This window comes from Oncorhynchus keta, chromosome 10 (genome assembly GCF_023373465.1).
Source record: "Oncorhynchus keta strain PuntledgeMale-10-30-2019 chromosome 10, Oket_V2, whole genome shotgun sequence".
Taxonomy (NCBI): domain Eukaryota; kingdom Metazoa; phylum Chordata; class Actinopteri; order Salmoniformes; family Salmonidae; genus Oncorhynchus; species Oncorhynchus keta.
This window is the reverse complement of record NC_068430.1, coordinates 70,375,120-70,390,478: the sequence shown is the minus strand read 5'-3', so window position 1 is coordinate 70,390,478 and position 15,359 is coordinate 70,375,120. Positions and strand designations below refer to the sequence as shown.

General features: G+C 42.5%; 2 protein-coding genes across 2 annotated transcripts in view; both read left to right on the top strand.

Annotated features, from left to right (window-relative positions):
- The window catches only part of LOC118378574 (regulating synaptic membrane exocytosis protein 1-like), a 124,050-nt gene extending 120,481 nt beyond the window's left edge, over positions 1-3,569 (top strand). The window contains exons 28-30 of the mRNA XM_052526070.1: positions 21-122; positions 359-498; positions 657-3,569. Coding sequence (XP_052382030.1) covers positions 21-122; positions 359-498; positions 657-875 — 461 coding nt within the window. The 3' untranslated portion in view covers positions 876-3,569. The remainder of the gene's footprint in view (positions 1-20; positions 123-358; positions 499-656) is intronic.
- Positions 3,570-9,885: 6,316 nt separating this feature from the next.
- LOC118375972 (potassium voltage-gated channel subfamily KQT member 5-like) overlaps positions 9,886-15,359 on the top strand; it is a 168,163-nt gene continuing 162,689 nt past the window's right edge. Inside the window, exon 1 of the mRNA XM_052527799.1 lies at positions 9,886-11,565. Within this exon, the coding sequence (XP_052383759.1) occupies positions 11,219-11,565 (347 nt within the window). The 5' untranslated portion in view covers positions 9,886-11,218. The remainder of the gene's footprint in view (positions 11,566-15,359) is intronic.

Below are 15,359 nucleotides of genomic sequence, written 5' to 3'. Positions count from 1 at the left end.
CTACTTCTTCTTCCTCCCAGGTGATATTCAGATCGGAATGATGGACAAGAAGGGTCAGCTGGAGGTGGAGGTGATCAGAGCTCGGGGCCTTGTACAAAAGCCTGGATCCAAATCCCTCCCTGGTGAGATACTGGTTGTAGCGCCACCTAAGGGTGGAGGACTGCATTGAGATGAAATATAATTCAGGGCAAAGTCCATTGAAAGTGTTTTTTTAATCCAGGAGTAGTCTTATCTGGGTCCATGTAGTCGCCCACCTAGAGAAAACTATTCAATCGGACCATGTTTAGAACCACAATTGAGTATCCTTATCCTTATCTGCCTCTTGTTTCTTTTTTTCTTTCTTTCTTTCTTTCGTCAGCTCCATACGTCAAGGTCTATCTGTTGAATAATGGAGCGTATGTAGCCAAAAAGAAAACCAAGATTGCACGGAAAACGCTGGACCCGCTGTACCAGCAAGCGCTGCAATTCGAGGAGAGCCCACAGGGTAAAGTCTTACAGGTGAGGGTCAAAGCCTTGTTTCATAAAGAAAAGTTAAATCAGGTTTTAATTCAATAATTAAATAAATGCATCCCATGAATAATATTAAAGATATTTTTTTATTGTCATTTTATTTAACCTTTATTTAACATTTTTGGGGGTCTTTTTTTCTCCTTCAGGTGATCGTCTGGGGAGACTACGGACGAATGGACCACAAAAGCTTCATGGGAGTTGCACAAATCCTATTGGAGGAACTAGACTTAACAAGCACAGTGATTGGCTGGTACAAGTTGTTCCCACCCTCCTCTTTAGTGGACCCCACACTAGCCTCCCTGACTCGACGTGCTTCCCAGTCGTCACTGGACAGCTCCTCGGGCCCACCGGGCACCCGATCCTAGTGGACCAATAGGACTACAGCTACCAATCTTAATGGACCAATGGGACTATAGCTAGCCTACCGCTTTGTGAAACGATTTAACGTCACCTTAGAGATTAACGGACAAAAATTATTGTAGAACAACAACAATCAAGAAACAGAGTCACAAATGATTTTTAAAAAAAGCTTTGTTGAGATCTGACAATCACTCCTGGCATCATTTCATCTCTTTGTTTGTTTTAGAGAGCGTAAGGTTTCAGTGTTTCATTCCAGTAACGAATTCATCATTGTTTTTTCGCGGTTGTAATCTAAGAACTAGGGCTGTCGATAATAAACAATGTTTGGTAGCTAGGTAAGGCTGTACTGGAGTCGAGCGGTAAGGAGACACTCGATTCATTGAAGAAACTACGTAGAAATTTAAATGTGAAAGGAAGAAGGGTGGTAGTTTTTAGTCAAACCATCAATAAACAAAGAAATGTATGTTAGTATCAGAATGTATGGACCCAAGACAGAGGTGTCATCCTCCTTGTCCCTCAGGGGATGCCATTATGTCCTCTCCGCAGTGGCCCCCAAACAGACTGCCAGCACTTCGGCCCCCAGGGCAGAGTGCTTCTGGGTGGGGTCGGTCCGGGCAAGCAGGGGTCTCCTTCTGGTGCCTAGACTTTGTGGATTCACATTACTGGTCCTTCTCTGTCAAATATATATTTTTTTGTTTTCAATATGTTTACCATGGCTGGTCCAAGCCGCTCTCTCGTTTTTTGTCTTTGGTACGTTTGACTTTTTTTTCTCCCTTTGTTACTTATGGCACAACAATGTTTTTATGATGAGTATGAGGTTTACGATGCGTTGTCTGATGTATGCATGGAGAAGAGTCAAAAGACATAAGGAAAAAATACGAAATAGAGAAAATTAGATCATGTGTCTGCAATGAGATGCAGGGGACTGTTCAGTGACACATCTTAAATGACGATTTTTACACTTGACGATGAGATTAGTGTGGGATTGCAATGTTGTTTTCTTCATTCAGTCACCTACAAAAAGTCCAACCCAGTTGTCTTTGTATAGATGTATATTAGACCTCCATTATCTTGACCAATAAATAGAATTATACATTTCATTTTGGACTATCACTAGGGTGTCAACAAGTCACTGTAAAAAAAGACGTATCTTTGTCCACAATCACGAGAACTATCATTTAGCTGTTTTCCTGGAGTATCCTTCCCCTCACCCCAGCACATGTTTAGGGGTTTTATCTGAATTTTCAGTTTACATTATTTTGAGATTCAAAAACGCAAGCACAAATAAGCTTGATTTTTTTTACGGCAAAAAGTTACACTTTTTGAGATTTAAAAAAAAAGTGAATGAAATTTTTTACATTTTAAATACTGCTTGCAAATGTATTTTTTTTGGTTCATTTCGTTTCTTCTTTGTCTCGATTATTTGGAAGAACAAAAAACATCAGTTGCTCAAATTTCCCTTCTGCATCTTTGTGAATGTGAAAAGTAACCAATCAGATTGAACTTTCAGGACAGGAACACCAATAGTCATCCTTCGTCAGGCCGGCCGACTCCTGCCACACCAAAGGGGGCGTGGCCAGCATGACTCGGACCTGTTCCAAGCTGCATGCACATTTTGTAAAACAAAAACGATACTGATAAAAAAAGAAGATTGAACTGAAGTAGATATGTGTTAGTTCCACATACCCGTAGGCCCGCTTGTATGTTGCATGCACTTGTACAGTTTGCTCGTACTTAAATATAAAGAGAAACCGAAGCCATTCACATCACGCGAAGACATTCAAAATTATCAGCTGCAGTCAAGTCTAGTCCACATCCTTCATTCCGGTGCTGAATGTTTCGAAACCAGTTGATTACCAAGATTATGTTGATGTCTTTTTTAAAGCTATTGAACACGTGCTGTACTGTCGTACTAAGCAATCGTCACCGCCCATTCTTTCAAATCTACAGTTACTGTACACATCATAGTTTACCTCTATGGGGCTGAGACGACATGGTTAAATATGTATAAATCAGATCAATTTATATACAAAGTATAGTTATGTTGAACATAATGATGTAATAAGATATATGGATACATATATTACACAAATTATTTAGAGTATAATGTAACGAAAGTAAATTAGATATATTGTAAATATTTTTTCAACCAACCAAACGGTTTAGTGATATCTACGAATGGGGCCAAGTCAGATTACGGGGACATTGTCAAGTTCCTTAAGACTACGATTGGACTTAGAAAGTCACAAAGGGACACTACTTTACTTCAAGGCTTCAGGGGATAGTCCCAAATCGCCACACTTGAGTGTACTAGGGTATCAGGCCATATTATCTGCAAAAGCTGTCATCACTACACCTCTCTCTCTCCATGCTTTGAAACCTACAACCTACGACCTATGACCCCAGCCATGTAAAACCCCATTTATAAAAACGTCAAATTTTTGGTTTTATGTTTAGTGAGTTATTCTTTTTTTATTTTGTCAGTATTATTAGGAGAGAGAAAAAAATGCTGATTGTTTACAATGTATGTGTTCCACTGAAACAACAACTATAAAAGAAAATGATCAGATAAAAATGTATTCACTGCAGCGTTTCTTGTTTCGTATAACAGGTGTGGCTCAAATGATGTGTGTGTTTTATATTTTAAAAAAAGAGTTCATTTTTATTATTTACAAATAAAAAAAGAATGTGTGGAAGAATTCTCCCTCATACTTGCTGTTCTTGTTCCACTGTCAACCCTCTCCTCCTACCATACCTGGGTTCAAGTCCTATTTAAAATCATTTGAAACAGTTCAACTGGGCTTGACTGTGCTTGTCTGATAGAATGGAACCAATTCACAAAATTGCAAAACCCCGCCCCATCTGACAATCCAGGCAGGCTAAAGCAAACACTAAGGGCTGGATTCAATCCGTATTGCGGAGGTGTCGCGGAAGATCCATGTAAAATGTAAAGGTAATTTCCGATTGAGCCGGCATACAGTGCCTTCAGAAAATATTCAGACTCCTTGACTTTTTTTTAGGCTACAGTCTTATTCTAAAATTGATTAAATATTTTTTTTCCTGATCAATCTACACACAATACCACATAATGACAAAGCAAAAACAGGTTTAAGAAATTGTTGACAATTTCAACAACAAAAAATGTAATAATGAAATATCACATTTACATAAGACCCTTTACTCAGTACTTTGTTGGAGCATCTTTGGCAGCGATAACAGCCTCGAGTCTTCTTGGGTATGATGCTACAAGTTTGGCACACCTGTATTTGGGGAGTTTCTCCCATTCTTACCTGCAGATCCTCTCAAGCTCTGTCAGGTTGGATGAGGAGTGTTGCTGCAGAGCTATTTTCAGGTCTCTCCAGAGAAGTTTGAATGGGTTTTCACCAAGGATCTCTCTGTACTTTGTTCCATTGATCTTTGCCTCGATCCTGACTAGTTTCCCAGTCCCTGCCGCTGAAAAACATCCCCACAGCATGATGCTGTCAACACCATGCTTCACCGTAGGGATGGTGCCAGGTTTCCTCCAGACGTGATGCTTGACATTGAGGCCAAAGAGTTTTATCTTGGTTTCATCAGACCAGAGAATCTTGTTTCTCATGGTCTGAGAGTCTTTATTTGCCTTTTGGCAAACTCCAAGTGGGCTGTCATGTGCCTTTTACTGAGGAGTGGCATCCAACTGGCCACCCTACCATAAGGGCCTGATTGGTGGAGTGCTGCAGAGATGGTTGTCCTTCTGGAAGGTTCTCTAATCTCCACAGAGGAACTCTAGAGCTCTGTCAGAGTGACCATCGAGTTCTTGGTCACCTCCCTGACCCTTCTCCCCCAATTGCTCAGTTTGGATGTTGGATGGGCGGCCAGCTCTTGGAAGAGTCTTGGTGATTCTAAACTTATTCCATTTAAGAATGATGGAGGCCACTATGTTCTTGGGGACCTTCAATGCTGCAGAAATTTGCTGGTATCCTTCCCCAGATCTGTGCCTCTACACAATCCTGTCTCTGAGCTCTACAGATAATTCCTTTGACCTCATGGCTTGGTTTTTGCTCTGACATACACTGTCAACTCTGGGACCTTATATAGACAGGTGTGTGCCTTTCCAAATCATGTCCAATCTATTGGATTTACCACAGGTGGACTCCAATCAAGTTGTAGAAACATCTCAAGGATGATAAATGGAAACAGGATGCACCTGAGGTCAATTTCGAGTCTCATAGCAAATGTCTGAATACTTATGTAAGAAAGGATTTTCCGTTTTTTATTTGTTATAAATTTGCTAAATTTGTGTGAGGTTTGCTACAGATTTTTTGTATTAAATCCATTTTAGAATAAGGACGTAACGTAACAAAATGTGGAAAAAGTCAAGGGGTCTGAAAACTTTCCGCTGGCACTGTATGCAGTCTCAGCGACCGCGGGAACATGCTTCCAATACATATTCAAAGTGTATTTTCCAACCTAGATTACATAAAAGTGTATTTTGTGGTCCTTCTGTAGCTCAGTTGGTAGAGCATGGCGCTTGTAACGCCAGGGTAGTGGGTTCGATTCCCGGGACCACCCATACATAGAATGTATGCACACATGATTGTAAGTCGCTTTGGATAAAAGCGTCTGCTAAATGGCATATATTATATTATTATTATTTTACCAGTCTAGATTGCTCTTAAACCACAATTACATTGGTACATTATGTCAAAATGAAAATGCTCTCTAAAATAAGTGGTATCTGTTGCTATGCGTCTTCTTGCCTGTTTGCTTGTGGGAAAACTAATATTTTCTCTGGTCCCACAGACTCAACCCCGCCATGCCCTCTGTCATTCTCCTCAGATAGGCATCTTAGCAAAGCAGCTTCACAGAACTCCCAGGGAGAGAGAGAGGGGGGGAGAGAGAGAGAGTGAGAGAGAGAGAGGGAGAGAGAGGAGAGAGAGAGAGAGAGAGAGAGAGAGAGAGAGAGAGAGAGAGAGAGAGAGAGAGAGAGAGAAAAGAACAAGCATAGTATCAGTGTAGCTTTAAAAAACAGGCCAATATTTGAATAGTACACATGAAAGTAGAAAGACGTGAGACCAAATCCAGGACTAACGTATTGGAGACTCCAAATTGTGACAAATTGAGCATTACAAAGACAAACATGTAAGGAATTTGCAAAAGCTAGAATTGCAAATTACCATGTCCAAATAATGTCAGTCAAATTATGCCTCATTTGTGACTCACTTCCCATTCATATTTTGAGTTTTTAAAATTTTTTAAATTTTTTTTTTTTTTATTTTTTTAAAGTTCTCATTTTTTTTTAGTTTTCAATTACAAGTCAATTTATTTAACCAGTGTGCAAAAGGCATGAGGAGGTAGGCGAATAATACAATTTTGCAGATTAACACTGGAGTGATAAATGATCAGATGGGCATGTACAGGTAGAGATATTGGTGTGCAAAAGAGCAGAAAAGTAAATGAATAAAAACAGTATAAAAACAGTATGGGAATGAGGTAGGTGAAAAAGGGTGAGCTATTTACCTATAGACTATGTACAGCTGCAGCGATCGGTTAGCTGCTCGGATAGCTGATGTTTGAAGTTGGTGAGGGAGATAAAAGTCTCCAACTTCAGCGATTTTTGCAATTCGTTCCAGTCACAGGCAGCAGAGTACTGGAACGAAAGGCGGCCAAATGAGGTGTTGGCTTTAGGGATGATCAGTGAGATACACCTGCTGGAGCGCGTGTCGTCTCACAGATGTCATCATTAGGACAAGTTTAATATTGGATTTTATCCACTAGCATTGCTGAAGGTAGAAAAGCCAGGGGAGGCATAGCTCTACGAATCTTAATTGCACAAAGCTTATTACGTGGCAGGGAATATGTTTTGTAGATCAGTGACTGTATACCTCACTTTGTTCAAGCTGGAGAAAAAAATGGGTCAATTAGGGCCAGTGTCAAGGAAAGCAACCGTGGTGCTATGTTGTAGTAAATTCGGGGCGTAGCCCTGACCGGGACTCAAACCCAGGTCTAGCGATTATCAAGCCCACGCCTTAACCATTACAGCAAGAGATCTGACCCTCTTAACGAGCTCGCTAGGTGTTGGCTTAAGGTTGCTACACTACTCCTTTCCTAAGGGGGATAGTGTGTCTTCCCCCTTCTCCATACCAAGTACCTACACTGATAAATTACATTTGATTTTTGTACTATCATGGCAACACCACTAAGTCAATGTTTTAAGGAATAAAAAAAGGCACAAGGCGCGCTCTAGTTCTGCCAGTCCCCACCGAATCAGTCGGTCCTGAATCATTTGTAACATTACAAGGAAGGGTGTCCCCCTTTCCAACTGTTGTCTTTGGTGTGTGAGAGTTGCCTCAGAATATGAAAAGTACATTTACTTTCTCTGACTACATCTTTTTACCTAAAAAGTGTAACGAAAGTATTTTTTGGGAGAAGTGGAGTAAGGAAAGTAATTGCGCAAACAAGTCTACGAAGGTTTTCAACTTTGCAAAGAAAACTCTGCAGGACAGCTTTGACTCTGTAAAACAGTTCCTTCAAATAATTCCTTCATCCCTGACTACGTTGGTTTCCCTCACTGAAAGGGGAAGTTGTACCAAAATGCCCTCTCGTTTGACCTCTTATAGGACACATGGCAACAAAGTCCCCGGAGATTTATGTTCCACATCCTCTCGTTAAGAAAGCAGAGGGCCCCCCGAAACAACATCTGCAGGCAATCTAGCCCCTGCCCCTTGTCACTGGATCAGAGCTCACGACCTGTGTGTGTGTGTGTGTGTGTGTGTGTGTGTGTGTGTGTGTGTGTGTGTGTGTGTGTGTGTGTGTGTGTGTGTGTGTGTGTGTGTGTGTGTGTGTGTGTGTGTGTGTGTGTGTGTGTGTGTGTGTGTGTGTGTGTGTGTGCGTGCATGCATGTGTGTGTGTGTGTGTGTGTGTGTGAGGACCAGAGATCATACAATATAATAAAGCCAAGATACTTGTCTTCCAGCTTCCAGGAAGTGACCTCTTCCATTAAGGGCCAAATGATGATGATCTTTATGGTTCATCAGTAATAGAACGCACAGAGAAAAACGGAAAAGTAATCACGTTCATTATTTTCATAATGTTTGTTCTCTTTGTTCTGTGCATTGAGGGGGAAATAGTTTGGGAACAGCCCAGCTAGCCTACATTCTGCATCAAGCATCCTCCCGTTGGATTACGTGTTCAGAGGAGTGAGTCCCTCTAACCACTCATGCAGGGTCTGATATTTAGAATCCTCCTAAATGGAGAATGTTAAGATTCAGGTTTGGGTTATCTGATGGATGATCTGTGTGCACTCTGCTTCGAGAGGTTTTCAATTGTTGAGATATGTTGAGTTTTCACTGCATGTACAGTACTGGGATATATACAGCTTTAAGAACCATCTACTGACACATTCTTAGGAGTAAGAGGCCCTCAGAAGGTACAGGAAATTGGAATTGGCACAGGAAACTGGTGCACCCCATATCCCAGTTGCAACGATAACTGTAGATTTACTGAGTTTCAGTTGAAATAATTTCCCAAGAAAAAATGCATTGATTCTATTGTTTAGTTTAGTTTAATTTACACAATCCACTTCCTGTGCATAATTGAAACACCATCCTACTGTGTCATAACTGATGCATAGTGTCTGAATTGTGTTTTTCAAGAATATAGTCAAACAAACAACCAGAAAACAGTTACAGTAAATGAATGTCACCTCAAAACAAGGTTGTCAAAACAAGGCCAGATCTTTATGGCAAGACGCATCATTCACCCAAGTTTCGTCCCAGTGCTGTCTGAGATACCGCATGTGACTAACGTATGAACGTTTTAACAAACGGACGGAGACAGATCCACAGTCCCCTCCCCGAATTCTTCGTGGGGGACAAAGATGGTTTCCGAGACGGTGCAATATAATTACCTACTGAGTAACTAACCATTATTCACCAGCAGATGGTGTACTTATGTCAGAGGATCATCAGTATACTGACGGAGTTTATCTCTGTTTGCCCTTCATAAACTGCAGGGACAGATTGGCCTTCTGGCATTTCGGGCAAATGCCAGATGGGCTGGTCAATTTGTAGCCCAGTGGGCCTGTCTAACTTGGGCATTTTGCACAAACTGATCATTATCTGGCTAATAATGGGAGCCTCAAGGGAATCAATGGCTGAGTTCTAGTCCCGGTCCGCACCTGATATACTGTATGCAATTCTGGAGAGGGTGGATTGGAAGGACAGAGGCACTAACCTCTAGTAGAGAGATCCCGTGTGTGCAGACCTGTCTAAGGGCCAGAGCTATGTAGTTGGGTCACACAGACACACACACACACACTACTTGACAGGGTGCTATCGCTTACAGGCTCTCATGCTACGACAGAGCCTGATGCCATCCAGAGAATATCCTCCATTGTCCCCTCTCTCCTTTATGTCATTTAATGATCTTTCTGCCATCAAAACGAGTGTTGTCCCTGCATGGTCAGCACTTATATACAGTATGTCCAAAACCGGCCTACATGATGACTAAACATATTGAATAAGCTCTATAGTAACCTACATTTTTACAGACGCTGTTATCCAGAGAGACTTAAAAGAGCGATTAGCGTGCAATTAGGGCGCCTTGCCTCGTCGGCTCAGGGATTCAAACCAGCAACCTTTCTGTTACTGGCACAACTGGAGGGCTACTTGCCACCCAGTCTTAATGTGCTATCATGCTAACTTCACTGTGTTAGGCCTGTCAATGAGCAGTTGAGTGTTGGCAAGAGCACAAACAGATCAGAGAGCAAGCAACAGACAAGCATGTTTTTTTTGTTCTAAGAAGTGCTATTGCAGTATTGAATACTACAGTGACTGCTTTTCCACAGCGCTTGCGGTATAGACAAGAGGAAATGTGTGTTCACTGAATGAGAAAACAATAAGCCACATGCCACAACTTCCTCTACAGGCAACAGTTTTACAGCAAAACAACATCTTGCAGCATTGGCCACTCAGAAAGAATGAACAATGGATCTGTCTGTTTTTGGTCGAACAAAAGGAACTAACCAAGTTCTCCATCCCCCATTAATTTGTTAACTATTTCATGTTTGAAGATCAACCACTTGTATGTTTTTACTAATTGGGTGATGTATAAGATAAAACAACCTATCCTATGTGTGGGTTATTATACCGCACCGCGTCTCGGTATTTTATTTCGGGCCATGTCACGTGGTCGTGGTGTTAGTAGCTGCTGACAAAGAACTAAGAGAAGGGGAGAAGAGGGGATATTAGTAAGTGGGAATTCTTCACATAATTATTAATAAATCCCAGACGATCATAAGGATGATTTTTGCTACAGTCTAATGTCGTTTTGGATGGCGCGCCGGCGGGTAGAATTCAGAACGACTTTTTCATCTGTGTAGGCTACTGTAGTCTGGATATTTTATACAGATGTCATACCGTTTGCGGTTTATTTTTTCCATCGAATGGAATATATTTTCACTTCTGAATGGAAAATTCATTAAGCTATAGACTAGGCATACTTAATACTTAATAGAGCATTCAAATGCGTCTCGTAATTTTTCACTTTAGTTATTGGCATCGTTTTTGCCTAAAGGGAAATTGAATGCCAACTGAATAAAATCGTGGTTTTCAGTGCGACTTGTGTTTCAAGCGCTCAATTCGCAATGAAACACCTCTCAATCACTAAGGACTCCGAAGCTAGCTGAGCTTATACTAGCAGTTTCCAAGCACGGGGAACGAGGATAGGCTGACTCGAAAATATCTGAAAATACGGATTTGTCATCAATACGTTGACATATGCTTAACTTGAAAACAATTCGTGTGGTGCGTTCTCTTTTAACATTTAATGCCCTGTATCGGCTGGCCCCAGCCATCACCGTGCGCCTCCGCCACGGACATTTATATTGGAAGCAACAGGCTGAGCTCATCCCACTGGTGAGAAAGTCGCCTTTCACCGGAGCAATTCACTTCCTGTGTGTTTATGCAAACCTTACGAGCCGAGTGTGTTCACCCACTTCGTGCTGACTACAACTCCCCTTTAAACTACCTGGGATAGTGGTGAACAGTTGTTGGAACTGGACCTCAAGACGCTCCCACTGAAGAATTGCGGGCTTAGTGCATTTCGTTTACGCGCAGGCGACACACAGCTGTGGAAAACCCGACACTGCATGCGGAGTGCTGATGGTTGACAGGGCGAAAGAGGGCGGTCAAAAAAACAGACGGGTTAAACAGCGTGCCTTGGTTATGGTTTCATATCTAACTCCAAGGACCTGGAATATTTAATTTGCTGTTCATTCAGAGAGCTCCACATCTACACCTCCAAGACAGCCACGCATGCCCCAGAGGACCTTTGCACATCAGCACTTCATGCCCGCCCTGGTGATGCCATGCCCCGCAACCACAGCGGAGATGAAGGCGGCACGGGGCTCTGGATGAAAACTTCTCCGGGCCACCGCGCCGAGGGCTATGACTTGAAGGATGTGGAGTCCGGCCGAAGGATGATGAACAACGCCAGTGCCGGGGACGGTTTGCTGTCGGCCTCCAGTGCTGCAGGTGCCGGGGGTTCGGAGAGCCTGAGGGGAAACAAGGGAGCCCGGCTTAGCCTGCTGGGAAAGCCGCTCATATACAGCGCTCAGAGCGGCCGGAGAAACGTCCGTTACCGAAGGCTGCAAAATTTACTGTACAACGTGCTGGAGAGACCACGAGCCTGGGCGTTCATCTACCATGCGTTTGTGTAAGTTAAACATTTCATACATATATCTGCATGGTATGAAGTCTTCTTGCGCAGTTGTTTAATTCTGCCATCCTCACACCGACTCCCACCTGTTGCGCCCACCTCGAAAGATGCTCCTGTAGAGTTCTACCACGATACATGTCTGGACACATTTCTTGGAAATTCATCTAATTTGAATAAGAATGGGGCCATGATATCTGATGATGATCTGACATTATAATTTCAATAGGTTTTGGACTTTCCAAAATGCAGTCATTCTCTTTTATTTTGCATTTTTACCATACCTCATCAAAGAAATGATAGATAAACTGAACACTTATTGCAGACAATCATATGCTGCTGTTTTACTTGTGCTAGATCCTACCCATCTCCAACCCCTGATCAATTAAGTTGATGTGGTGTATAGCCTACCAAAGACTACTCAGAAGACAGCTAATTCTGAATTTCATTTACCCCTCACACTGACTCCCACTGTTGAATTGTGCAAATTATTCAAGAGCGTTTGTGAAGTAAACATTGGACACAATGAGCGTTTGTGAAGTAAACATTGGACACAATGAGCGGTACAGATGCAGTGTCTAAATTTGACTCAATTTCTCACAGCAGGACAAGAATCCTGCAGCAACAGGAAATGTCAGTTATTATGTGGATATTTACACTGACTGTACAAAACATTAGGAACACCCGCCCTTTCCATGAAATAGACTGACCAGGTGAATCCAGGTGAAAGCTATGATCCCTTATTGATGTCACTTGTTAAATCTACTATTTCTATCAGTGTAGATGAAGAGATTTTTAAGCCTTGAGACAATTGAGACATGGATTGTGTACGTGTGCCATTCAGAGGTCGAATGGGCAAGACAACATATTTAAGTGTCTTTGAATTGGGTATGGTAGTAGGTGCCAGGCGCACTGGCTTGAGTGTGTCAAGAACTGCAACGCTTCCAGTTTTGCCATGTGTATCAATAATGGTCCACAACCCAAAGGACATTACACACATTTTAGAAGCCTTTTTAAACCTTAAATACACCACAAGTTTGCATTTCCTGCTGTGTAAGAAAATTCCTGCAACGACAGGATGATCAAATTTAGATACGACATCAGTACATGATCACCGAACAAACTTCTTTTGTAACAGACTACAATGCTGAGTAGGCTACAGTGATGAGAATGAGCATGATATACATTAATATGGGCACACCTTATACGAGTTCTGTGTTCCACTTCTATGCCAGTTCTTCATATAGGTGTGTATGGGTTATTCTGCAAGGCCCTTACAGTGTTGATATTAAGCAAGTACTTTACTGTACATGAGATCTGCTTCTATAGGCCTACATCACTTCGTACGAGTACTTTATATGAGACTTCTGTTTGGCCCTGAGGGCTTCCAGACCAGATACAAAAAAGTGTCAATCTTCACCGCGCCTCGGTGTCTCTGTCCATCTGGTCTCTGTCAGATGGCCTCCGTTTGTTGACCAGGCGACCAGCTGCATTTGATTTCCCGGCGTGTGACAGTGCTGTTATCACGGGCTGTCTCTCTGAGCCTGGCTGGAGGAAGGAAGTGTGTGTGGATGAGTGCAGGGTTCTGAGCGTGTTTTGAGAATGAACATTCTGGGGTCATAGGGGAAGATTTAGCTAGTTTGTGTTTGTGTGTTGGGGGTATCTGCAGATCAATTGTGGGGTCACAGTTCCTTGTCACTCTCTTGCATTGACAGGCTGCTGATCATGTTCTTCCAAGCATGCCTCATCATTGTGCCATTGAACCATGCAGACGACCAGTAGGCCTATGTGTATTGTGTTTCTGATACAGTACAGTATATATACATTATTAGACCATTATTCCCCTACCCACTGCAATGTAAGAAATGAGAACAATATTCTTACTACCCACAAAGCATCACTGTATTATTGCTCTGTGATGTCATCGTGTCTGGGGTCATCATCTCTGGAGGGGGCTGTCTTTTTTTATGATCCCCTGAAGAGAGTGTGTCCATTGCACGTCTCCTAGTTGTTCATGTAAACTCAGCAAAAAAAAGAGACATTCCTTTTTCAGGACCCTGTCTTTCAAAGATAATTAGTAAAAATCCAAATAACTTCACAGATCTTCATTGTAAAGGGTTTAAACACTGTTTCCCATGCTTGTTCAATGAACCATAAACAATTAATGAACGTGCACCCGTGGAACAGTTATTAAGATACTAACAGCTTACAGACGGTAGGCAATTAAGGTCACAGTTATGAAAACTTAGGACACTAAACAGGCCTTTCTACTGACTCAGACAAACACCAAAAGAAAGATGCCCAGGTTCCCTGCTCATCTGCGTGAACGTGCCTTAGGCATGCTGCAAGGAGACATGAGGACTGCAGATGTGGCCAGGGCAATAAATTGCAATGTCCGTACTGTGAGACGCCTAAGACAGCGCTACAGGGTGACAGGACGGACAGCTGATTGTCCTTGCAGTGGCAGACCACGTGTAACAACACCTTCCCAGGATCGGTACATCCGAACATCACACCTGCGGGACAGGTACAGGATGGCAACAACAACTGCCCACGTTACACCATAGGAACTCACAATCCCTCCATCAGTGCTCAGACTGTCCGCAATAGGCTGAGAGAGGCTGGACTGAGGGCTTGTAGGCCTGTTGTAAGGCAGGTCCTCACCAGACATCACCGGCAACAACGTCGCTTTTGGGCACAAACCCACCATCGCTGGACCAGATAGGACTGGCAAAAGTGCTCTTCACTGAAGAGTCGCGATTCGCGTTTATCGTCGAAGGAATGAGCATTACACCGATGCCTGTACTCTGGAGCGGGATTTATTTGGAGGTGGAGGGTCTGTCATGGTCTGGGGCGGTGTGTCATAGTATCATCGGACTGAGCTTGTTGTCATTGCAGGCAATGAGGGGACTTTAACCAGTCCATCCCACCTGGAAAAGCTCCCGTGACTCTTCTGAAGCTCTACTTACATGACTCACATACCTGGGGCCCTGGGTGTCTGTGTGTGTTGTGTTGGTTCCTCATCTGCGTCCTGGAGATTACCTTTCCTTTAACTAAAAACTTTAGAATACTCTGGGTATGAATGAAGTGGATGTCAGAGGGGATTTACTGAGATACATGTTTTCGCAGAGCACTTTCTGTTTCACTAATATTCCTTGGGAGAAAGTCATAATAATTAATCATTTGTCATTGGATTTGCCCAAAATCCCTCTGCCATTTCTTTTGTTCAGACATGTAAAGAAGTAATTAGTCTGCAACAATAAAAATTGGTTACAAAAAAAATCCCCAATCCCTCAATCACGTTCTTTTACTACAGTATGTCTAAAAGCCAAGACAACCTGGCCCTGAACCAAATTGGATTCGTCTGATGATTGAGTCCAACATAACATGTTGTTTTTGTGTTTAGTTCAATTCCAATGTCACGTAATGCATTTTCGCCAAGGTTATTTCAGTGAGCATTTTGATAACTCACAGCAGTTCCCCCTTTGTCCCTGGCCATGCTTTCAGGCGCTATTGACAAGCACACAACCACCTGGGTCCTTCACCTTTTCCTTGCCAAGACAGAAGGGACAGGCACAGAAGACTGAAGTGCACTTTAGTCAAGGCTTCAATCTAGTAGTATCCAGATCTACACCCTCCATATTGACATGCTCTACCTCTACGACCTTTGACCTAGCATGCATACCGTGCCATTTATATGCAAATACATCCATATCGCATGAACAACAGTGGGTGGAACCCTAATACAACACGACCGCTACAAGTGTCAAGATGAAGAGCACAATTTCAAATAC